Source organism: Grampus griseus (assembly GCF_964374135.1).
Source record: "Grampus griseus genome assembly, chromosome: 6".
NCBI classification, from domain to species: domain Eukaryota; kingdom Metazoa; phylum Chordata; class Mammalia; order Artiodactyla; family Delphinidae; genus Grampus; species Grampus griseus.
Window position 1 is genome coordinate 70,188,795 of NC_139000.1, and position 26,504 is coordinate 70,215,298.

A 26,504-nucleotide genomic window follows, 5' to 3' on the forward strand; every position below is an offset into this window, starting at 1 on the left:
GATAAAGAATTATACAGGAAGCCTTTGCTTAGCTCTTTCTCCCATTCCTGTCAGCAGCTACTTTGAACCCTTTCTGTTCTCTCACAGCTTCCTGCCCATATCCTTCGCTCTTGGTTGAGAACATTGCCTCTTTACAAGAAAACAGATGGTATTAGGCACAAACTCGCCATCTTCCTTCACCCTCCCTTTCACCAGTTACTTGCATCCCTGTTCTTCTTTGTCATCTTGCTGCTGTCCTTGAAGTGGGAGCAGCTGTTCCCTGTGTGAGGTTAACTCTGTTCTGCAAACTACCTTCTCACCTTATATCCTGTTATTTAAAAAATGCTATAAGCTCCCAATGTTTGAGTTCCTACCAAGTACCACAAATCAATTAACCCTGTTTACCACATATATGGGTCGTTTCCTCAGTTTAAATTGAGGGAACTTAAGCTCAGAAATATTGGTCATTTGCTAATAAGTGGGACCTGTGGGGTTTGAATTAGGTTCATCTGCAAACCCTATGACCTCAACCACTCCTGACACATGGACTTCCAGCTCTGGCCTCCACCTTGAGATCCACACTGGCTCCTAGATACAGGACAAGGTCCCAAAGACACCTCACACTTTGTAATTCACACTTCATTTATTTTCCCCCTTGGTTGTCTTCTAACCCCACACCTTCCCCCGTCTCGAGCTCCCTCTTCTCCACTTGGTAAGTTGCTAAGTTGGTAATACCATCGCACTGCCATCTACCGGGTGATCGCTGCTGTGGATCTGTCACCCCTACATCCAGTCGGTCTCTAAGTCGTGCCCATGTGTGCCTTGAATCCACCCTGTCATCTGTCACCACTGCCCTCATCTGGGTTAGTTCTTAACATTTTTACTTCTCCCAGCTTGACTCCCCTCAAAGCTGGTTGCCATACTACTCCCAGAAAATATAACAGGAAGGAAGACACGGTCACAGGAGTGCTGGAAACCAAGCTCAAACAACTGCTACCCTCTGGGAGGGCTTGCCCCGCAATCTGTTACTGAGCATCAGCTCGTATGCAGACTTCTGAATAAGCAGCACGGTCCAGAGAAGGGCTGTCCCTGGGTAGAAGACCTCAGCTATTCAGCTCTTCCTGTAATTTGATGTAATTTTTTCCTAGTTCCTTTTGTCATTGATGGTAATGATCTTTGATGTGTACTTAAAACTATCTTGTCCCCTTTGTGGTGGTTTCTTCACTGCTTTTGTACTTTGCATCCCTGCTCATTTCCCTTTCCCCAGTGAAGTATTAATGTTTATTATCTGGTCATCTCTGGTCTTTTGAACATGAAGTCAAGTTATTTCTGAATAATTATGAAGGGAAAGAAAAATATTAAGTTCTTCCCACCTGTGAGATGCTGTCAGGCCCTGGATAATTAACGCACATACCTATTACTGGTAGAGATGGTTAGAATCGTAATAGAAGGCAATCTGACACATTACTAAAGTTTTCAATATGCATGCCTTTCCAACCAGCCTTTCCCTTTTGCAGCTTGCAGTGCTAAGAGTAAATGCACCAAACGATGCATTTTTCACTTAGGGGCACTCATGAGATAGACTGTTTGGGTAGACTTTAAGTGATATGGGTAGAATCATTTCCCCGAAACCAAGCTGTGTATGAGCAGCCCTTGGCCCCGCTTTGCCAGTAAATTAACCGCCTCGTGTTCCTGTGTGCTGAGGCTCGTGGACATGTGCTGTGCTCCAGAACCACCTTGGAAGTGTGCGGGTGTGTTTGCTTCTGCTGTGGGAAAAGTGTTTTCCCTCATCTTGTTTGCAACTCAGCACTTCCTCAAAGGAAAACTATTAACAAATGGCTGTCTTTGTGCCAATTCAAGGATCTTGATCCAGAAAGAACCTACTGGTCAGTCTTTCTCTGGGCTTTGTTCCCCCACTGTGTCTGAAAGTGCCCGGTATTCTCTCCCTGATGGCCTTGAACTCATTTCTCTTGCCAGTACACAACATCATTTTGTCTTCTTCACTCTTCCATACGCAGTTTGTTGTTTGTTTTGCTAACTTTTCTCATCACATATCCCCGTTTTGGGGGTACCCTTGACTTGAGACCCAAGTACGTCTGCTCTGAAGTTGGCAGACGACAGGTACAGAAGCAGATTTTCTACCAGCAGTAGTTACTCGGGCTGAGCACTTGCTTCATGTGTTCTTATTCAGTCTTCACACAGTATTTACCCTTCATACTTCCCTATTTAAAATATGAGAAGACTGATAAGGTGAACACAGGTCAGAGTGACTCTCTCCTGGAGGCACACAGCCAGCCAGGGAGCAGTAAAGCCAGTCAGTTGGGCAGTCCCTGAAGTCTACTTCCAGTGGATATATATCCCAGGCTGATGGTGGAGAGGGGGGTGAAATTAGCAGTCCCTTTGCCTCGCTAGGAGGCTTCACCAATTGAGGCAAGAGTTAGGGGCAGAGTTGCATTGCGTTAACTGTGTTAAACCATATGAGCACATGTATTAGCTTCCTATTGCTGCTGTAACAAGTTACCACAAACTTAGTGGCTTAAACAACACAAATTTATTATCTAGTTCTGCAGGTTAGGAGTCTAACATGGGTCTCAGTAGGCTAAAATCAAGGGCTGCATTCCTTTCTGGAGGCTTGGGAGAATCCCTTTCCTTGCTCTTTGCCACCTTCATTCCTTGGCTCCTGGCCCCCTTCCATCTTCAAAGCCAGCAATGGCGGGTCAAGTCCTTTTCATCACTAGTATTGACCCTTCTGCCTTCTTCCACATGTCAGGACTCCTGTGATGATACTGGGCCTACCTGGTTAATCCAGGATAATCTTTCTAAGTCCAGCTGGTTAGCAGTCTTAATTCCACCTGCAACCTCTGTTCCCCTCTGCCATGTAAGGTAACATATTCATATGTTCTGGGCATTAGGGTGTGGATATTCAGGGGTGTAGGGGGGCATTATTTTGTTTGCTGCCACATGCCACTTTCATAGCTTGGTAGGACAGAGCCGCCACCCCTAAACTCTCATCCTTGGTCTAGGTTGCTTCTGGAAGGTGTGTGATCCTTCCTGTTCTTCTCACCCACAGCCTAAAACACAGCTTCCCAATGGATCCAGCCAGTCTGACGTTGTCTAAGGCTAATTTTTTTCCTGTGGCCCAGGAAGAGATTCCAGTTCTATCTCTTGATGGGAGGAAGAAGAGATCTCATTAAGGGCCCCCTTTATCAGGGAAAGGTGCTCACCTAGGCACGGCTGCACACCTAGTTTCTGCCCTCAAGAAAAATCTGCAAGTGTCTTCCATTGATGAGCTCCTCCATGTGCTTGCTTCTGTTGCGCCTGTGTCCATCGGTAATGTGACCTGGGTGAATACTGTGGGCCGGATGCTGCATCTGTTCCCTCATTGATCCTCAGGGCAATAGTAGTAGCACTTTGCAACAATTACTGTTTATCCCCAAACGCACATTTGACATATAAATGGAGGAGTTATTGCATCACCCTATTGGGATGTAGCTACCAGAGGTTTTTTGCGGCCCTGTTTTAAACAAGGGTGTAAGTGGATGTTGCTAATACCTTATGAAGAAAGAACTCAGGGAGGTTTGCTCTACTTCCCTGAGGAAGTAATTTGCTCAAGGCCACACGAAAAATCAGTAACAGGATTGAAATCCAGGTACAAAACTACATTTTCTATATTTTCTTCATATCCGTCAGAAAGCTCCACTTGAGAGTAAACTACTGTTTTGTTTATAGAAGAGCTCTTTTGACTGGAAATTGGGAGTGAACAGGCAGGAACCCCCTTTAACACAGGCTCAATGAGGTAACAGTCCCCACCGTGTGGGACGTCCTTTGCTTCTTGCTACATTACAGAAGCTCTCACTTCTCCTTAAAAACTCTCAGGGGGAGGACAGGAGATCTTAAAATCACATATATTTTCATTTTAGAATTTCACTTGGGTGGTGTCCTTCACTTGTGATTGCAAACCCCATTGCTCTTGGTCTGAATTTCATTCAGCATAATCATGCCTCATTATTTTATGCAGCATAGGAGTACTTATAGTGATTTAAAATTAGATCATTACTTTTCCTTGAATATGTCACTGTTTGAGTTATGCAGAACACCACAAGTAGGTGGGCAGTCTGTGTGAAGAGATGTTTCTTATTGGCACTTTCCCTCCTGGGATCTTAACAGCATAACCCTGAACCTATTAGAAATACTGGTATTAAAGTCCCTATTTCTTCCTCGGGGCTACCCCTCCTGCAAGGTTGGGTGCTCTGAGGCCTCATTCTCAGCTACAGCTTCTCCTTGGTGCTGACTCCCAATTCAGTCTCTAGCCCAGACCTCAGTCCTGAGCTGCCGTGGGATATCTAGGCATCAGGGCTCACTTAATCCTTATAACACTCTTATAAATGGGTGGATGAACACTACATTTTGTAATTGGGAAATGAAGAATCAAGAAGATATGGTGGTTTGCTATAAGCCTTAGAGGTGGGAGTTAGGGAGCTTTGTTTAAAGAGAAAAATGTAAAATGTTCCAGTTGAGAGGGAATTAAAACTGTAGGCAGTTAGTATCACATGTATATAGCATAACATAAGGAATAACTAATACATATTATGTCTTAAGGTAAATGTTCAAAACAGAGAGAGGAGTAATTAGGCAAAGAAGGGATGGAGATAGAGAGGGACAGAGATAGATAAGATGGGGGTGTTACTGCATAGATGTCTATTGGGGTATAGCCACTGAAGGGTTTTGTGGCCCTGTTTTCACACTTAATCATGGTTGTAAGTAGGATTTTTGCTAATACTTGACTCATTGAAGGCTGAAACCAAGCCAAAGCTGGAATATGTGGAACCATTTTATTAGTCAGTTTTACAAAAAGAGAAAAGCCTCTGTTTATATAGGCTGGAAGAGTCATTTGACCTGTTCTTCAATGCCATCTGAAATTGCTTTGGGGTTAACTTAGCCTTTTCCTTAAGACCCGTATATGATAAGGGGTTGAGAGGAGCACAGACTGGGTTTTCATTCCTCCCAATCTCTGAGGCCTAATCTCTGAGCAAGGTGGCTTTGGTGCCAGCTAGTGTCACTGTTTAATATGTGATGGGGAGGAAGTAACAGGTTAACTTTGATAGGTGGACATGCCAGCTGTGTAAACTGAACCAGAATATTTCTCCATGCCGTCGCCTACCCTCCCACCCCCGGAAGCAGAAATGAAGTGATTTGCCTTCAGCTGTTGGTTTTCCCTTGCCGTGTCCCTCCCCTGCTCTCCCCTCTCTAGGGAAATGAGGACTTTCTTTTCTATATTACTCATGAGTTCAAGTTTAGAACAATATAATGGATATAGGAAGTGCTTTATTCTGAAAACTTTGAGAGAGAAGTTGCTGGGTGACTTGCCACTGGCTTAATTTTACCCTCTCTCCTACAGAGTCAAAAATGTTTTATCAGAAAGTTAACTTTAGAACTTTCATGAGACTTTAGAACTAATTCTGGCGGGTAGACGCATAAGCTTAAGTAAGGGAGCAAAGAGACAAATGATTCTGAAATGTGGAGCTGGATGAATGGCTGCTTTCTTCAGTGGGTCAAAGGCATGAAAAAATAAGGTTGAGGGCAGAGGGCAGGAATTACTCTCAATTTAGTGACAGGGCAATCAAATGCAAAGTTTGGACTGTGTTTGAACATGAAACTAATCAAGCAACGGTTTAAAAAAAGTTTTTTTTTTTTTTTGAGGACACCAGGGAAATTTGCACATGGTCTATATATTAGGCGATACTGAGGAATTAATGTCATTTTTATCAGCTGTGATAATGACATTGCCGTGGAAAATACTCCACATATTTTGGTCCTTCTGAAGTAGGGGTGAAGTGACAAAGTCTGGGATTTGCAACAGATGAAGCAAGTTTGACAAAATTTTGGAAACTCTTGAATCTAAGTGATATATATGGGGTTCACTATACAATCCTCTACATTTGAGATGATGGAAAATTTTCATATTGACTTCTTAAGTGTTTTACCTGGCCTCCTGAGCCCACAGTTGAGTTGCATCTACAGTTCAGTGTGGTTATCCTATCACAGCCACCAGACCACAGACACTTTAATTCCTGTTGGGAAGCACGTTGCCACCAACCCAGAGCCAAAAGAGCCAAATACCATCCAGAAGCTCTTTTTCTTGTTGTTGTTGTTGTTTTTTTTAAAAAAAAAAAAAGTTTCCTTCAGCTTATCCAGAACTATTGATTCTGGAGTGAAGACCAAGATATCGACCTAGATACAACTGATTACCAGCCCCTAGAGGGTGGGAAGGTGGCTTTTTAAAAACTACCCTTTTTTATTTTATTTTGTAGGACTACCAGAAGGCTTCAGACCTTCTACGACGGAAATCATTCCTGTGCCAGAGGAGTGTGTCATATTCCAATGGCTGAGCCGTTCTGCCCTAAAACAAGAGAGGTTCGTAATATTTCTGGAAGGTGCACCAGAATAAATCATGAGGGCTTGGGGTGGCATCTAGACGTAGAATTAACTGGCCAAGCATGTGGTCTCTCTTCCCCTCTCTAGCTTGCTGCTTACTCAAGGTTTTATGAAGAGTTGTTTCCCTTTGCTAATAATGTCTCCACTACTCTCAGTCATTTGTAAGATGAATCACTCAAAGTTGCAACCTACTTTTTCTTTTTTCTTAACTAAGTTTTGATTTTGCTGTCAGGATACCTTTTAAAATAATTTAGGGTAGCATAGTATGTCTAGAGTATACAATCTGGAACCAGATTTCTTATGATCAGGTCTTTACTCTTCAGCTTAATTGGTGTGTGTCTTTGGACCAAAACCTCGGGTTTGGTTTCCTCGTTTGTAAAATAAGGTGATGATAACATGTACCTCGTAGGACTGTGAGGGATAAAAGAGTTATTTACTTATAAAGTGCTTTGAGTGCTGCCTGTTAGTTATAAGACATCCAGTGACTGTTAACTGCTTTTATGAATTAAGTTATTAATAATCTGTAAATTGTTAGATTGGCATCATTTGCCTTTGAGGTGAGTTTGGCTGTTACTGTCCAGCTTCCTCTTCAGGATTATAGTAAGATCTCAGGACTAAAGGGGCAGCCCTACAAAAGCCAATGGTGATATAAAGTGAGGAATCACAGCCTTAGCTTTCAGAGAATAAAAATGGCTACCACAGTTCAAAAGTCCATCCATGGTATTTTTCTTATAACTCAAGATTTGAAAGTCAGGTGCAACCCAGCAGGTCAGAAGTTATTGTCAGAGACAAACTGCCTAGTAAAATCTACTTTATAAAATAACTTAGACGATACAGATACCTAAACATGTTAATCATTCAGGTGATTTTAACACCTGAATGTGGAAAGTAGTATATGTTCAGCTTTGTATAATCATGTAAAACTAGCTTCCTTACAGTTAAGAGCTAGGGCACCTTAACCTCACTCTGGTCTCAGAAATCTAGAATCCAAAGCCAGGCGTTGGAGCCATTTCAGATATATCACTGCATGTTGATTCTCTGTGACTTCTGTGAAAGCACCTTCTTTACTTCTTTAAAACAAAAAAAAGGGCAGGTTAACTTTTAAGTGTGAGTTTAGAATACATTTGACCCTTGAACAACGTGAGGGGTTGGGGCACTGACCTACCATGCACTTGAAAATCTGAGTATAACTTTACAGTTGGCCCTCCTTATCTGCAGTTCTGCATCCAAGGGTTCAGCGAACCACAGAGTGTATAGTATTGTAGTATGAATTTATTGGAAAAAATCCATGTATGAGTGGACTGCACAGTTCAAACCTATGTTGTTCAAGGATCAACTGTGTGTGTTCCTGGGTAGTTATCAGCAGAATATATCAGAACAATGTAAGTCTGAAACACAGATCTGTCCACAGAATAAATTTGCTCTCCAGAGGAAGGTAGATGTGTGCAATAACATTTCTGTCCACTTCAAAATGGGGGCAGCTTGGGAAGAAATAGACTAGGGAGAGAATATGCATGTTAGTAGGAAATCAGAGGTACTACTGCCCAGTGATTTGGGTACTAGGAGTAGAGGTGGGTAAGGGAAAAGTGCTAATGATGTATGCAGAGCACATGTAAATGTGGTGGCTGGATGATAGTTTCCAGTAATGCAGTTTGGCCTCCCTTGAGACTGAATTAATTCAGCTATTATTAGTCTAGTCAAGCTAAGGACCCTCACATAAAGACTTTAAAAGAGTGCTGGGGAGGGCAGTTTAAGAAAATGGGAAAATAACGTCTTCAGAGTATTACTTTATTCTTATATACCCTAAAAGAGATTTTAAAATATTGTCCAAAAAACGTAAAGAGTGGGTGGTGTTGCCCCTTCGTAATTATCACTTTAACTTTCAACATCATTGTGTACTTTCGTGTACCAATGACAGATTGTCAAGTGGCAAGCAAGGTACACTATGGTTGTACTATATCTTACCACTTGTGTTGAAATATGTGTATATAAAAGAGATAAATATGAAAATATTTATATGCAAATAGAGTGTTTCTGGAAAGTTGACCGAAGAACTGGTAACAGTGGTTTCCCATGGGGAAACTGGGTCGCTAGTACACAGGTAGAAGAAATACTTGTCACAGAATAATATCCTTTTGTACTGTTTACGTTTTTGTACCATGTGCAAGTATTACCTATTCCAAAAATAGTACTTCTAGTCGAAAGGTAATCTGAAACACATTCTTCTAAAGTCCTGACACAGTAAAGAGACCTCTCAGCCTGTAGTTTATATTTCTGGCACCTTACGGTGGCGTTATCTGTTTGTGTGGGAGTGCAGAGTACTTGCCCAGGTGGCAAGGGCCCAGGGTCTGTCACTGCCTGGCCCACCCAGGCCGATAAGCCTCTACTTCCTCCTCCCCATCGTGGCACCCACCACCCAGGGTGATGGTGAAGACGTACAAGGCACATTGCCACTGGCCTGCGATAGTTGTGATCTTCCTTCACACATCTCTAGAAGCACTCTGAAGTTTGGCCGAGACATACAGCTCAGTTATTTGGGATTTTTAAAGACATTTAATGAAGACAGGACTGGGCTGGTTATATCTTAATTTTGAAAGTGGGGGGGGACATCAGGGGAAAGAGTGATTTAATAAGCCCTTGTATTTATACCTGTACTCCTTAAGGAAAAGTTTTTATTTAGCAGAATCTTATTTTCAGCATGTATAGGAAAAATAAACATGATGTAGCATCAGCTAGTCATCTAGGGCTTGTCATGGTTCTAAATTTGGAGTTGCCGAAGCTCTTGTTAAAATTCTTTCTCGTCTTGCCATAGCATAATGTGTTATTTTTAAGGAAATAGGTTAATTTGCTTATGTGGTTCAGACATGTGCAGGCAAGACTTTGGCCTAGATTGGAGCCTTCTATTGACTTTGAGTCACTCCATCTTATATATGGTATTATAGGAAACTTGACAAATTATTTGGGAAATGTGTAGAAGCTGCCAGTGTTAATAATTAGAAGACCAGTTAAGCATTTAGCTTCCTTGCTATATATATTCCTTAGCTCATTTAATATTCACAGTATCGGGGCTTCCCTGGTGGCACAGTGGTTAAGAATCCGCCTGCCAGTGCAGGGGACACAGGTTCGAGCCCTGGTCTGGGAAGATCCCATATGCTGCGGAGCAACTAAGCCCGTGTGCCACAACTACTGAGCCTGTGAGCCACAACTACTGAAGCCCCCGCGCCTAGAGCCCATCCTCCGCAACAAGAGAAGCCACTGCAATGAGAAGCCCACGCACCGTAACAAAGATAAGCCCCCCTGGCTGCAACTAGAGAAAGCCCACATGCAGCAATGAAGACCCAAAACAGCCAATAAATAAATAAATTCTTAAAAAAAAAAAAAAAAACTTCTCAGTATCTCTGAGTTATATAATATTATTCCCATTTTACAGATGAAAAAACTAGGATGTACATAAGGGTAAGTGAATTCTTGGCAGTGCTTTAAGAGTTAAGTTTAAAAGACTAATTTTTTTTTAATTAAAAAGGAATGTTGAAGCACAGGCTTAGAAAATAATGAAATTAGATTAGACATACATTATTAGACACTAAAAAAAGTGATCAAACTTTTAAATAATGTTTCTAAACTCATATGTGGCCTTGTCTCTAAAGGGATGCCAAGATAAGTTTATCTCTGGATAGAAGAAATCAGCACAGCCCCATTCTGTATTTTACTGTATGTCTTTAGAGAGGCAATAGGCAAAAGAGATTATGAAATCACTTTCTACCCCCAAAAAGCTTTCACAAAAGCCCTCAGGTTTTGTATAAAAGACCAGTGAGAATGAGTTTCTCAGGAGCTTGAAAACAGTTCACTCTGCACATCTCTGAGATGTGAATGAGGAAGGCACCTTAGTGTAGACTTGGAGGTTAAGAGCTCAGGCTCAAGCCCCCATTCACAATCCATGATAGTCTCTTAAGGTTGTTAAGAAGTGAGATTAAAGCATGTAAACAAATGCCTGGTGTGTAGAAAAACCTCACTGTTTGCTCTTGTAGCTGTGAGCTAGGGGCTGGGGCAGGACAGAGCACTATGTAAGGATAAGGGTCTAGGAAACACCCTTCTGTGATTTCCTAGGTTCTCTTTGAGGGCCTACAGGTACTAGGTATTTATAGTAACAATCTTTTAAACAATCAGAGGAAAAATAAATTAAGCTGACCTTCTGTTTGTATGTTCGTATGTTTTGAGTTTGGTTCTTTGCATTCTAGGTCCTCATAGAGACCGCTAAGAAGCTAGGACTCCGGTGCCACTCAAAAGGGACAATGATCACAATTGAGGGACCTCGTTTTAGCTCCCGGGCAGAAAGTGTCATGTTCCAAACCTGGGGTGCGGATGTCATCAACATGACCACAGTTCCAGAGGTGATTCTTGCTAAGGAGGCTGGAATTTGCTACGCAAGTATCGCCATGGCAACAGATTATGATTGCTGGAAGGAGCATGAGGAAGTAGTAAGTGAAATTCTCTTTGGAACTTGTATGGCCTGGGTTTCCACGTGCTGTGTGAGCCAGTAAGAGAGTGTCTTAACTCTTTGTTTATATTACATTAGTTGCAGAAAGTGCCATTCTACCAGGTTTTAAAGTCAGCTTTTTATACACTGTCATTAGGTATTAACAGATTTTTTTCTGTAGTTCTCACTGGAAGAACAGAAATCTTCATAGAGAATAAAAAGACACTTTTATCCAAGGATCAACAGGGGAACAGTACATTGTAAACATGTATGTGTGTTGGGAATTATATTGAGACTTGGCCCTTACTTTAAGGATAAAGACTTGGTTATAAGTTCTGTATGCTATGCTACTGTTTATTATGTAGGGTGAGAACCCTACTATTACGTACCTCTTCCTGGTAAAAGGACTCTGTATTCATGTCTGTCTGTATTCCTGTTTGTCTCACCTACCTTGGCTGGGTACTGTGCTTGGTATAATAATACGACAGCAGACAGACAAGTCCATAAGGAGCCAACATTCTGGGTTTTGTGGGGCTGGGTAGAGGCCAAGCAAACCAATGTGAGAAGGCTCAGGGTTATAAAGAAATAGTGTGATAAGGTACAGAAGTACATATCAAATTGGCCCAACCAAATACTTGAAATCCAGGAAGGCTTCCTGGTTTAAGTGTGATGGGAAAGATGGCCGTGCCTGAGTTGAGTGGAGAGGAGAGGAGGGAGAAGAGGGAGGCAGGGCCACATAGGCTGTGTAAGGATTTCAGATGGGAGGTCAATGAAGGGTTTTGGCAGGAAAGACAGCAAGATCCAGCTGGTATTTGAGGACACTGGGCCACTGAGGTCAGGCTTCCAAAACAAATATTTTCTTTGTGGAAAACTTTGAACATCTACAAAAGTAGAGTCTAGTATAATGAACTCCCAGTTACCATCACTGAGCTTTCCACAGTTATCAGCCATGTCAAATCTTGTTTTATTTATATGCCCCTACCCACTTTTCTCTCCCCTACCCTAATTATTTTGAAGTAAATTTTTCTAAAAGGTCTCTCTTTTAAAATAATTTTTTAAAACCACACCATTGTTGTATGAAAAAATATTGATATTAATTCCTTAATATAATCAAATGTCCAGATTTGTCACATTTTCCCTCGTTTTATAATTTTTAACTGTTCAAATCAGGATCCCTTATAATCCACACATTGCATTTGAACGATGTGCCTCTTAAATCTTTTACTGTAATATTCTCCTCCCTTTTCATTCCTTGCATTTTACTTGAAAAAACCAGATCATTTGTCTTGTCATTTATCTCATTTTAAAAAGAGAAAGTGATAAAACTACAGCCAAGAAATTTTGAAGGAAGAAGTGCTGGGGTGGCGGTTCTGAACACACTTAGGGAAGGTGACATCTTCTCCAAAGGGACCTTACCACCATCTCAGGCTGCTTGTTTCACCATCCAATTTCATGTAAAATGGAGTAAGATATTCTAGCTGCCTGTCCATCCGTGGGTATGGATTTTGGGTCATAGATGAACACAGATTCTTTGCATGAATGTCTTATCCTGACTCCGCAGTGTAATAAACCGTTGCTGACAGCTAGGATGTTTGTTATGTAAGAGATTTGCAAATCCTGACTCAACAAAGTCTCTGACTTGGCAGCTTTGGTCACCTAAGGGACAGCTCAGCCTCATGATGTTGAGAAGCTGCTTCCAATTAATAGGAGACTCCAGCCTCTGCCACTCCGCAAGAGCAGATTGCTTCCTGCCTGTGGCTTTCTGCTCGGTCTAGTAACATTTGTCCCCCATGCAGAGCGAATGGTACTTTCGTTTAGTAGCCCACATGAGGTTTGGAAAACAGTCAGTTGGAGCTACTTCAGTTAAAAGCAAAAAAAAAAAAAACCAACAAACCTAAGCTCTTTGTAAGTGGTAAGGCACGAAAGCAAATAATATTAAATGCCACCAGGAAAACACAGACAAAGATGGCATCATCTCAGTCAGCTATGTGTGTCATTGTGCTTTAAACCAGATGTGTAGCCTGGCATGGCAAAAAGGTTTTAGAGTTGCCTAAACCCTTCTTCAAATTCCTGTTGTTCTTTTTACTTGTAATACTGGTTGAGTTATTTAACCTGTTCGCATGGGTGGGGGTTGTGTAGTTACATTTCTGACCTTGCAGATTATTAGGAGATTTATTAGGAGATGAGATTATTAGGAGAATTAAGCCATATGATAAATGTAGCGCATCTAGTATAGTGCTGGCTCCTGAGAGGGTGGTCATCAGATGGTAGGTGTGATGGAATGGGGGAGGGGGATAGTTTCTGAAGAAAACTTCTCTGAGATTTAAGCTGGATGTTGAACAGAAGGTTAGAATTTATTGTGAGGAAGTTAGTAGAAAGGACATTTTGGGTGAAGAACAACAGCAGAAACAAAGAGAAAAAGGAGATCAGAATCTATATTAGTCACAAAGTGTGAGGAAAAGAGTAAAATACAAGGTAAATCTCTTGGATGCTTCATGACCCTGCATTTGAAGATTCATAGCTGGCCAGGCACCCAGCTAGCTGGTCACCACCTTGTGCTGTGATCCCCTCGCACAGTGATGGGACTCCCCTCTGCTACAGTGCTCATCATTTTGTTCTAAACACATCTCAATGTTGTGGGAGGGGTTTGGACTTGATACTTCAGGAAACAGAAATGTGTAATCACTGTGCCCTGCCCCTGAATCTTGGGTTTCTTCTAAGCATAGTGAAACATGACAAGTACTCTTTCTGATCATCTGTTTTACACGTAACTTTTTTCAGCTTTCTTATTAAACAACTTTACTCAGAAACAATGGTAATGAACGTCCACGAATCCAACATCCAGCTTCAATCAGAAACATAACAACTTAAGGCCAATCATATTTCATCTATACTCTGATCCATAATTTTATCCATAAACATTTTAGGAAACATTTAACATAACCACATTACTGTTATCGCATTCCAACAATAATTGCTTAATACATCCAGGCAAAGTTCAATTTTCTAGTTATCTCAAATAGCATAAGTGATTTTTTTCTTCCAGGTATTTTTAAAAGATCAGGTAGGAACTCAAGAAGATGTTCTGTGAAAAGCAGGTCATTTGTCCTGTAGAGTTTCCCACCATCCGAACTGGTGAAATCATCTCCTGAGGGTGGTTTATCCAATTTCTCAGTGCTCTGTTATTTTCTGTAAATTTGCAGTAGGATCTAGAGATTTGATCATATTCGGTCATCATAATCCACAAGGAAGCTCATTAAAGTGGACTGTTTCTTTGTTTGGTTTGGGTTTTTTGGTTCTGTGATGTTAACAGCCCATCCATTAATTCACTGGGACTGTAAAATGGTTGATGCTTTGATTCCATCATTTTTCTTTATTAGCTGGAAGACTTCTCTAAAGAGAAATGTGCTTATCTTCTGATTTATCCAGTATAGCAACAGTTTTTAAAACTGGAATCCATTCTATGGACATGAGAGGAGCCACAATCTTTTTAGGCCATGCTAACACATTATTTATCTGAGAAACTTTCTTGGATGCCATACTGAAAACCAGTAGTGCTTTTCAGAGATGTCATTGGGTTTCTCCAAGAGCTCTCCCTGATACATGCAGAGCTTGCGCTCAGGGGATTGAAACTGGGGTAAACTGACTTTAACAGATCAGGTAGGAACTCAAGAAGATGTTCTGTGAAAAGCAGTGGAATTTTAAATTGCTGTTAACATCCCGTGTTGTTGTTTCTCTAGGTTTCTGTGGACCGGGTCTTAAAGACCCTGAAAGAAAATGCCAATAAAGCCAAAAGTTTACTTCTCACTACCATACCTCAGATAGGATCCACGGAATGGTCAGAAACCCTCCATAACATTAGGGTAAGTATCCTCAGCCATCTGTAAGCAGACACTTCCATAGGCCCTCAGCTGCCTTTTTCTCTTAATTTGCATTTCACCCTTAGTCCATCTTCTTATGTATTTTATACTAGACTAGATGTTTTCTACAAGTTTTCATGCCATTTACTACTACTAACCATAAATGGAATAGATACACATTTTGGCTGGTAATGCAAGAGCACTGGAAGTTAAGGTGGGGAGAGTTTTATTATCTAGTCTACCAGGTTCTTAACATTGTCCTGCTTTGCAGTATATCCCTAAGTTTTACTTCAGAAGATCAGTAGTATTTGCTCTGTACATGGATTACACTGCAGACAAGGCTGTTTTCTCTTTGGCAGATCCATGCAAAGTGTTGGCAGCCTTTAAAGCCAAAACACTGACAACAGCAATACTGAAATGGTGCCAGGGAATGTCTACTTACAGTTAATGCTGTGTCAAACTAAGACAGTAATTAATGATAAACAAGTGATGGGTTGCACATTGGTAGCTCTTCAATTCTAGTATTAATTCCCAGAATATAATTTGAACTGACTGCTGAGCTCAGAGATGTGTGGTTTTTATCTGGACATCTTGAGACTCTCTTGATTAACCACCTTGGATAAGAAGTTGCCTGAAATTGATCAGATGTTACATTCACCTAGTAGCCAGTATATCCTAAGGTCTCCTAGAACACATCTGTACTCTTAGGTCTTAAGAAAAGTAGTTGAGAGAGGATTCGAAAAGTTGATAAAAGCCCTCTCTACCTGAATTACTACCGAGGAGCCCTGGAATGAGAGCCACTGTTTTAGTATGACAAGGACACTATGTGGTAGTAAATGATTGCCAATTGCTGGGCATGGAGGTGCCAAGATTTGTAGTGTTTGCTGATTGCTGTGGTATAAATGCTCTTGCACGGCCGACTTCAAGCTACTAACATGAAGCCACTGGTAAGCTGGGAAGTGATGTACATAATCAGGTTTTTACAAGCTGGTACAAGCAGGCTCCAGCACACCACTGTAATAATATGCCTCTCAGCCTTGAGGACTGGCAAAGTCAGGAATATTGACATTTGTAATCTGTCTTCCCTACTAGACTTTAAATCCATAAGGAGCAGGAAACACATCCATTGGTTTCAGCCTATATACCCAGGAGATAAATGTTCTTTAATGAGTAAATGTTAAGCCCTTCCCCCCATGAAGTATTTCATCATAATTGAAATACAGGCAGCCCTTATTATAAGGATAAAGAAAAGGGGAACAGAAAACAAATTCTAAGAATTGGAGAATGTCACTTTAAACTAGAAACAGTTACATTTAGCTAAACATAATGAGTGTAATGTGATAGAGCAGCATGACTTTGGCTTGTCTAAATAAACACACTGTTGATTGGCAGGAAATGTGACTCTACTTTTGCTGCTGCTGAGGGTATAACCTGCAAGATGGGATGGTGTGTTTTGGGTTTGTTTTTTTTCGTTTTTTTTTTTAGGTTTCTGACCCCATTTTGACCATAGTCCCTTGAACTTAAAGATAATTTGTCAAGCAATAAATTTATTATTTCAGCTGCATTTTTAAGTAAAGATGTATGGATAGTAGAAATTGGTGTTCTTTCTGTGACGCTTCTGAAAGTATGTGTAAAATTGTGTGTTTCTGTATGTATGCATTTTTTAAGAGGGTCAATATGTGTAGAAAAGAGAAAATGAAGAATTGCTGCTCTAGACAAAATTAAGAATCATGGCCTCCATTCTATAGCATTAAGGAACACCATACTAATAATCCCTTATTCCAGGGCAGTATTTTCAGCTCTCTCAACACTGAAGTGTGTATCATTAATTCACTACACTTAGTGAGCACCCACTGTATGTCAAGATATGTAAGACGCTGTAATGAAGAAGCTCCGATTCTATTTGGTGATACTAACGTAGAAATTTCAATGACATTTTTCAGTGGAATAAGGCAAATGATGGAGGTTGCATAAACAACAATCCAGGCTAGAGGTTGGTGTATAAAATATGTCCTAGTGGATGTGAAGGCGGATGGAGATAAGTGAGAATCAGAACAGTCCTCTGAGATAAACATTCTGAACCTCACCTTACATGAAAGAAGAATGAAGAACTAAAAGTTAGGAGTTACACTCAAAGTCCCATAATTTGTGCCTGCTTTCTTTCAGAAAATGGCCCAGTTTTCTGTTATGTTACCAAGACATTAAAATAGCATGGCTGCCCAGAAGACAAGGTAACCCTCTAACTCCAATCATTTGGGGAATTCCTGCTTGAGAAAACACAGAAGAGATATGCAGCTTCTGTGCCCTTGCCCCCTAAGGAAGAACAAGTGATAAGACAAGACATTGCTCACATCAGAGATGCCTTCTAAAAGACTTGGACTGCTTCAAATAACAGAAGGAAAGCAAATAACCAGAAAACGTGGGGAAATATTTACACATTAGAAAAAAAGAAGACACCTTTCACCATTCCCCCAAATTTGTAACAGTAAAGGTAAGCAGTAACATTCCTATGTTGCCAAGGAATGTGAAGAAATAGCTCTTAGACTATTTATTGATGTGACTGTGAATTGGTATAATCTTTTTGGAGGGCATTTTGGTAAAATGTATCACAAAGCTTAAAAAATACCCTTTGTGCTGGTTACTTTACTCCTAGGAATTTATCTTTAAGAAATTATCAGAGATACATACAAATAATTATGTATAAAGAAGGATGTAGAACATAGTTTTAATAGCAGATATTCAAAACAATCTGAATATCCAACAACTGGAGGTAATCATGGTTAAGCTCTAATTAGATTGTGAAGCAGCCAACTGAACACCATGGTTTCACATAATATTTAACGTACTAAGGAAATTGTTGCTGTATAATATGAAATGGGGATATAGAAGCATTTTACAGTACTAATTTTGTTTTAAATATTTACAAAGAATAGAAAGATATATACTCTTTTGTTATTATATTTGGGGGGAGGGATATTGGATAAATTTTTAATTTTCTTTATATTTTTCCATATCTTCACATTTTTCTACAATGAATATAATCAAATAGTGAAGTTTTAAAAATAAAAATGGGGGCTCCCCTGGTGGCGCAGTGGTTGAGAGTCTGCCTGCCGATGCAGGGGACACAGGTTCGTGCCCCGGTCCGGGAAGATCCCACATGCCGCAGAGCGGCTGGGCCCGTGAGCCATGGCCGCTGAGCCTGCGCGTCCGGAGCCTGTGCTCTGCAGTGGGAGAGGCCACAACAGTGAGAGGCCCACGTACCGCAAAAAAAATAAATAAATAAATAAAATAAAAACTAAAAAAAATAAAATAAAAATGGGCTTAGAAAAACCCAGTTCTTGAAAACACACTGTTTCTGGTAATGCAGCAAAAGTTAAAATGGCAATACTAAGAGGAGTTCTGTTTGAGTTCAATCTTTATTTTTGTTAACAAAGATAATTAATGACTGTATAGTCAGAACAATACTTGGGTTTGCAACAATGTGAGAAAAGCTGGGTGTTTAATATGGAGCTAATCTTAAATTATTTAAGAGACTGTATACACACATTATAGTGTGTCAGATATTCTTTAAATTGACATTTGATTTTTTGTTTCTACTCCTTTTTATGATTTGATGAATTATTTTCCATGAGTTGGTGATTTTTGTTTTTTAATAAAGAAAATGGAAGCTTCTTATTGTTTTTTATTGTCAATTTTTTAGGAATGTGGTTTGTTTTCTTATCACAGGGAGATCATACTTCCCTCAAAATTACTCCTTCTCACTGTGGTCTGTTACTGGGTCCTTTAGTGACGTATCTCGTCTGTTTAAAGAGATTGTAGAATGAATGTGTTTGTGTCTAAGAAACTGTCTTCAAGATAATAAGCTGCTAATTGTAAACAATAAACTAGTTACCCACCCTTCAGCATTAATACTAAGCTGTCTGGGTTACATGTGAGTATGGCTCTTGGATTCTCAGATGCAGTGGTTTCAACTCTGCATACGAGGGAGCCACAGAGGACCTGATGGGTCTGAACCTAAGGTTCTCTGGCTCTCTACCCCATGATTGTTTTCACTACCCTGTAATATATGCTATGCCTTACTTTCCTTCATTTTTGGTAGGTGTCTGAGGATGTCAACGCCAAAATGTGGGCATTTTTCTTGTTGCCTTCCCAAAGTACAGTGCTTCCCAAGTTAAAGAAGTTCTTCCAGTAGCCTTTTCTTGCAGCCTCATTTTTAGACTTCTCAAATGGAGTACATGGTACTCTTGTTTTGTTACCCATCATTCACTCCTTAAACAAAGCCAATAATATAATTTTCCTCCTACCTCATTCTTGAGGACTTTGCTGACCATTTCTTCCCAGAACACTTCCACTTCTATGATTCTTCACTCCTTTTCTTAGCTACAAAAATAAGTGAACACTGTGATCAGTTTTGAGCATTTCGAAGTTTCCCCAGTGGATTATGGGCATAATGGAAAAGTTCTAGCTTAGTGACTTAGCCCCTTGGAAGAGTGCTGAGTTACTAATTAGTACATCTGCATCTATTTAGAAATGTGTATTGGCATTGTGACCTGCTTATTTTTGTTCTGCATTGTTGTTCATGATTTTGACAATTAGATAACCAGAACAGTTCATATTCAGTGTTAACCAAAAAGAGTGGAGAAGGCTGGAACAGCAGGCTTACATTTGAGACCTGAAAATACTTCGCAAATTAGCCTCAGTGCATCCCAGAGTTGTTCATAATAGGCCAAAGCTTAAGAACGGCTAAAATTCTCAGTGGTGTGGGGCGGGGCGGGGGGGGGGTCTAAATAAGGTACATTAATTCAAATAAATAACATCTTTATGTGCCAGTATAAAACAATGTCGGTGATAAAAGTGGAAACCAGAGAAATACGTGAAGTAAAATAATGCAGTTTGTGTGGGTGTGTGGATAGCATATTTATGCTTATGTCCACAGAGTTTCTGGAAAGAAGCTGAGTGATAACCTCTGAGGTACAAGCCAAGGGACCTACTGTCTACCTCGTACCTTTCTGTACTCTTTGGACTTTTTACCATAGGCATCTTATCTACTCTTGGTTTATTCATTTTGAGGCATGGAGAATAGGGGAGGCCTTGCTCTATAGCAGTTTATATAAAATAACCTCTTTAACCTGACATTGAATTCTGCGAGGTCATGTCCGGGACAGCGTGTCTACTTCTGGGCACAACACTTTCAGGGGAACTCTGACCACCTGAAAAGCACCGAAAGAAGCGTATGGGAACTGGGAAGACCATGCCACATACATAATGGTTAAAGGGACTGAATATGTCTAACTATTTAAGAGAAAATCTTATGTGAGCATTTCAAATATTTTTAAAGGGCTGTTCAGTTCTGGACTAACCTCTCTCACTACTGATAAGCCTCCATAAAAGCAGGAAACATCTTTTTTACTTATTATGGGATCCTTTGTTCCTTGTACTTAGCACAAGATCAGTGAATATCTGCGTAAGTGAAAATCTGATCCTATTTTTCCTACATAAAACCTCCATCAGCTCTTCATACACCTCCTCCTCCGTCTTCACTTTCAGCGAGTGACTTCAGTTCTCTCTTCACTGACAAAACTGAAGCATCAGCAGACAACTTCCAGGCATACCCCCATTACCCTCCCCCAAGCTCTCCCCTCTGTTGTCTTTTCTGACAATACACATATTAGCAGCACCTGGAAGGCTTCTTAAGCCAGACTGCATGATCCCACCCTAGAGTTTCTTTTTTAGAAGTCATCAGTCTGGGACATAGTAATCTGAGGTTTGTAGCCATCTTGAAATTGTGCACACATTTCAGTACTGGTGTCTCAGTCCCCCTTTCTGTGTTTTGCATCTTCCAGCCTCTGCTGAGCTTGTTGATTGCTGCTCCCAACATAATCCATTCCACTGGTGGACAGGGGATGGTTAGAAAGAATTCTTTTTCTTAAATTTTGAATTGAAGTTAATCTACCTGTAACTTTCATTTGTCCCTCTCTGGAACTACTAGGGAGCCATCTAATCTCTTCCACACAACACAATTCTAATATTGGATGACAGCCTGTCCTTCCAAGAGACGTTTTGCCTGAACATCTTTAGTTCTTTTTCTTTTCCAGTGTTACTGAGATATAATTGACATTCAATATTGTAAGTATAAGATAGCATAATGACATATGTATATATTGCAAACTGATTAGTTAACATCCATCACCTCATACAGTTACAGAAAAAAAAATGTTTTTCCTTGTGATGGGAACTTTTAGGATCTGCTCCCTTAGCATCTTTCAAATATACCATAAAGCGTTATTAACTATAGTCATCATATTGTACATTACATCCCTGGTACTAACTTACAACTGGAAGTTTGTACATTTAACCAACTCCACCTAATTCCCCTACCCTCCACCTCCTGCCTCTGGCAACCACAAATCCGATATCTGTTTGTATGAGTTTAGTGTTCTGTTTTATTTTAGATTCCACATATAAATGAGATGAATAGTATTTGTCTTTCTCTATCTGACTTATTTCACTTACCATAATGCCCTCAAGGTCCATCAGTATTGTTACAAATGCAGGATTTCCTTCTCTTTATGGCTGTACCGTATTCCACTGTTTATATACATACCACATTTTCTTTATTCATCCATCAATGGGTACATAGTTTGTTTCCATGTCTTGGCTGTTATGAATAATACTGCAATGAACATGGGGGTGCAGATAGCTCTTCAACATGGTGATTTTGTTTAATTTTTTTGAGAACCTCCATACTGTTTTTCATAGTGGCTATATCAATTTACATTCCCACCAACCTTGCACAAAGGTTCTCTTCTCTCCACATCCTTGCCAGCGTTTCTTATCTCTTTTTTTTTTTTTTTTCTGATAGCCATTCTGACAAGCGTGATGTGTTATCTCATTGTGGCTTTGCACTGCCCTAATGTTGAGGACCTTTTCATGTACCTTTTGGTCATCTGAATATCTTGGGGAACTGTCTATTCAGGTCTGTTGCCAATTTTTCAGTTAGATTATTATTATTATTATTATTATTTGCTATTCAGTTATACGGGTTTTTATATATTTTGAATGTTAACCCCTTATCAGATACATGATTTGCAAATATTTTCTGCCATTCTGTAAGCTACCGTTTCATTTTGTTGATCGTCTCTTTTGACTTCCAGAAGCTTTTAACTTGGATGTGGTCCCACTTGTTTATTGTTCATTTTGTTGTTTGTGCTTTAACTGTCATATCCAAAAAATCATTGCCAAGACCCATGTCAACAAATGTCTTTCCTGTGTTTTCTTCTAGGAGGTTTGTGGTTTCAGGTCTTACATTTAGGTCTTTAATTCATTTCAATTTAATTTTTGTGAGTGGTGTAGGTATAAAATAGGGCTTCAGAGTTTCTGATTCAAGAGGTCTGGGATAGGGCCTAATAATGTACATTTCTAATAAGTTCCAGGTGACCACACTTTGAAAACTGCTATCATAGATGTTTTTCCCTGCTCATCCACTTACTAGATCTTGTAACATCACTCTGGCACTTGCCCCTTTCTCCATAATCAAACTGCCCCTCATTACTGGATCACTGCATCTCAATGCACAAATTTGCTGTTATTTCTGCTATTAAAAAAATACTTCTTGACCACAGTTCTCTCTACTCTTTGTCTTAATGCTTTGACTTTCATTGAAATATAACCTCTTGAAGAGCTATCTATTTTCACTGCCTCCAATTCATCTTCATTCTTTTTTTAAAAAATAAATTTATTTATTATGTATTTTTGGCTGCATTATGTCTTCGTTGCCGCACACAGGCTTTCTCTAGCTGTGGCGAGCGGGAGCTAGTCTTCGTTGTGGCGCACGGGCTTCTCTTGTTCCAGAGCATGGGCTCTAGGTGAACAGGCTTAGTTGATCTGCAGCATGTGGGATCTTCCCAGACCAGGGATCGAAGCCATGTGCCCTGCATTGGCAGGTCTTAACCACTTTGCCATCAGGGAAGTCCCATCTTCATTGTTTCTTCAGCCCACTCCAAATCAAATTTTGCCAGCATCTCACTTCCAATACCACAAAAATTATACTCAAGGTCACTTGTATTAAAGCTATTGGTCAATTCTCAGACTTCACCCTTCTCCTGTCAGCAGCATTTGATACATTTTATCCCTTCCTGCTCTTTAATAAACTTTCTTCATGTAGCTTCCAAAGACACCACACTCGGCTTTTCTTCTACCTCAACAGCTGCTATTCAGTCTTCTTTGCTGGTTCCTCCTCTTCTCCCTGATCTCAATCTTTGGATTTTGTATCTTCACTCATTCCTTGGTGACCATTTCTCATCTTCCCCCCAAATCTGCTCTCCCAGCACAGTTGTTGGCAGTTTCATTCATCCAGTTCCTCAGACCAAAAACATGGAGTCATCCTGGCCTCTTCAAAACCCACATTCACACCAGGAAAACCTTATTCACTCTACCATCAAAACATATCCAGAAACTGACTATTTCTCACGATATCTACTGCTTCTACCCTGCTCTGAGCTGCTCTCATTTCTCACCTGAATACTGAAATAACCTTCTAACTGGTCTTCCAGCTTCTACCCTTTTCCATGGGAGCAGCACCTGTCTCTCTCTGACTTCCTCTCTTACTAACACCCTCTAACTCACTCTGCTCCATACCACCAACCTTGCTTTTCCTACAACACACCAGGCCTTCTCCTTGAGTACTTGCTTGGTGTCCCTTCTTCCTGGAAAACTCTTGCCCCAGATAACCACGTGGCTCACACTAGCACCTTCTTCAAATCACTGTTCAAAATATGCCTCAGTGGGTCAACCCCAACCATCCTACTTTAACGGAAAGCAAGAATCCTCACTCTACACGCCCAGCACTCCTGAGAACAATTACCTGGCTCAACTTTTTTTTTTCCCCATAGCTCTTAACATTCCCAACATACTCTAGTATGTTATTTGTGTTTGCTTCTTCGCTGACCCTCCTGCTTTCTCTAAAATGTAAACTCTGCAGGAATTTTGTCATTCACTGATACACATCCCAAATGGCCGGAACAGTGTCTGGCACTTAGTAGCCTTTCAGCCAATACTTTTGAATGTACGGTTTCGCCTTCCTTATCACAAGCGCTGCATGTTCTAACATGTTATGGCTTACTCCAGCCTCTTCTCTCACTTCCCATATCTCATGGCAGTCTAGATCAGAGCTATCCTATAGAAATATAATGTGCACCAATATATAATTGCAAATCTTCTAGGAGTCACATTTAAAAAGTAAAAAGAGATAACTGAGGAGCTGTTCAGCAGCAGCTGCTGCCTCCTGCCTTCCTTTGCCACCGCCACCCCACAGCATAGCAGAAGAGACAGACCCTGGCACTGTAAGTGTGGACAGCCAGCCCTCAGCCCCAGCAGCTAGTTCACTGCCTCCAGCCCAACGATTCTGAAAACCATTCCTCACTGGAAAGAAAAATCCCTTTTGAGAGGAGACAAGAAGGTGGAGTAGAAGGAAGTGAGCTCACCTCTTCTTATGGAAACACCAAAATCACAACTAACTGCTGAACAACCACTGACAAAAAAAATGCTGGAACCTACCCAAAAAAATACTCTACATCCAAAGACAAAGAAGAAGTCACAACAAGATGGTAGACAGGGTGCAACTGCGATAAAATCAAATCCCTACACACTGGGTGCATGACCCACAAACTGGAAAATAATTATACCACAGAAGTTCTTCCACAGGACTGAAAGTTCTGAGCCCCCACATCAGCCTCCCCAGCCTGGGGCTCTAGCAATGGGAGGAGGAGCCCCCAGAGAATCTAGCTTTGAAGGCCAGTGAGGTTTAATCACAGGATTCCACAGGACCGGGGGAAACAGAAACTCCACTCTTATAGGGTGCACGCATGGTCACGTGCACACCAGGACCAAGGGAAAAAAGTGGTAACCTCATCAGAGACTGGGCCAGACTTACCTGCTAGTATTAGAGGGTCTCCTGTGGAGGTGGAGGGTAGCTGTGGCTCGCTGCAGGGACAAGGACACTGGCGGCAGTAGTTCTGGGGAGTACTCATTGGCGTGAGCCCTCTTGGAGGCCACCATTTTCTCACCAAGACTGGGCCCCACCCAACAGCCTGTAGGCTCCAGTGCTGGGATGCCTCAGGCCAAAATACCAACAGGATGGGAATACAGCCCAACCCATCAGCAGACAGGCTGCTTAAAGTGTTCCTGAGCACACAGCTTCCTGCTAAACGCACTCCCTGACACAGCCCTGCCCACCAGAGGGACAAGACCCTGCTCCACTCACCAGTGAGCAGGAACCTGTCCCTCCCATTAGGAAGCCTGCACAACAAGCCTCTCAGACAGCCTCATCCACCAGGGGATAGCCATTAAAAGAAAGAACTACAACCCTGCAGCCTGTGGAACACAATCTGCAATCACAGAAAGTTAGACAAAATGAGATGGCAGAGGAATATGTCCCAGATAAAGGAACAAGGTAAAACCCCAAAAGGACAACTAAGTGAAATGGAGATAGGCAATCTACCTGAAAAAGAATTCCGAGTAATGATAGTAAAGATGATCCAGGATCTCAGAAATAGAATGGAGGCACAGATGGAGAAGATACAAGAAATGTTTAACAAAGACCTAGAAGAACTAAAGAAGAAACAAATAGAGATGAATAATACAATAACTGAAATGAAAACTACACTAGAAGGAATGAATAGAATAACTGAGACAGAAGAACGGATAAGTGATCTGGAAGAGAGTGGTGTCTTTATTCTGCTGCGGAACAAAGTAAAGGAAAAAGAAAGAAAAGAAATGAAAACAGTCTAAGAGACCTCTGGGACAACAGTAAATGCACCAACATTTGCATTATAGGTGTCCCAGAAGGAGAACAAAGAGAGAAAGGGCCTGAGAAAATATTTGAAGAAACAGTAGCTGAAAACTTCCCCAACACAGGAAAGGAAACACTCACCCAGTTTAGGAAGTGCAGAGAGTCCCAGGCAGGATAAATCCAGGAAGGAACATACCGAAACATGTGACAATCAAATTGACCAAGATTAAAGACGAAAAAAATATTAAAATCAACAAATAACATACAGGGGAACTCCCGTAAGGTTATCGGCTGATTTCTCAGCAGAAACTGCAGGCCAGAAAGGCACAATATATTTAAAGTGAAGAAAGTGAAGAAACTACAACCAAGAATACCCAGCAAGGCTATCATTCAGATTCGACAGGAAAATCAAAAGCTTTACAGACAAGCAAAACCTAAGAGAATTCAGCACACCAGACCAGCTTTGCAACAAATGCTAAAGGGAATTCTCTAGGCAGAAAAGAAAAGGCCAAAGCTAGAAACAAAATTATGAATGGAAAAGCTCACCAGTAATGGCAAACTTACAGTAGAGATAGGAAATCATCTGCAGACAAATATGATATCAAAATCAGCAATTGTGAGGGGAGCACAAATGCAATAAACTGGAAATGCATTTGAAATTAAAACACCAGCAACTTAAGACAATCTTGTTCATATACAGACTGCTGTATCAAAACCTCATGGTAACTGCAAACTGAAAATCTACAGTAGATACACACACAAAAAAAGAAAAAGGAATCCAAACACAACACTAAAGATAGTCAAATCACAAGAGAAGAGAACAAAAGAGGATGGGAAGAAAAAAGACCTATAAAAACAAATCCAAAACAATTAACAAAATGACAGTAAGAACACACATATCGATAATTACATTAAATGTAAATGAATTAAATGCTCCAACCAAATGACACAGACCAGCTGAATG

General features: G+C 40.7%; 1 protein-coding gene across 1 annotated transcript in view; it reads left to right on the top strand.

Moving 5' to 3' along the window:
* Positions 1–18,423, top strand: part of MTAP (methylthioadenosine phosphorylase) — a 38,807-nt gene extending 20,384 nt beyond the window's left edge. Inside the window, exons 5-8 of the mRNA XM_082655828.1 lie at positions 6,291–6,393; positions 10,653–10,892; positions 14,632–14,754; positions 16,918–18,423. Coding sequence (XP_082511954.1) covers positions 6,291–6,393; positions 10,653–10,892; positions 14,632–14,754; positions 16,918–16,956 — 505 coding nt within the window. The 3' untranslated portion in view covers positions 16,957–18,423. The remainder of the gene's footprint in view (positions 1–6,290; positions 6,394–10,652; positions 10,893–14,631; positions 14,755–16,917) is intronic.
* The last annotated feature ends 8,081 nt before the right edge of the window (positions 18,424–26,504 follow it).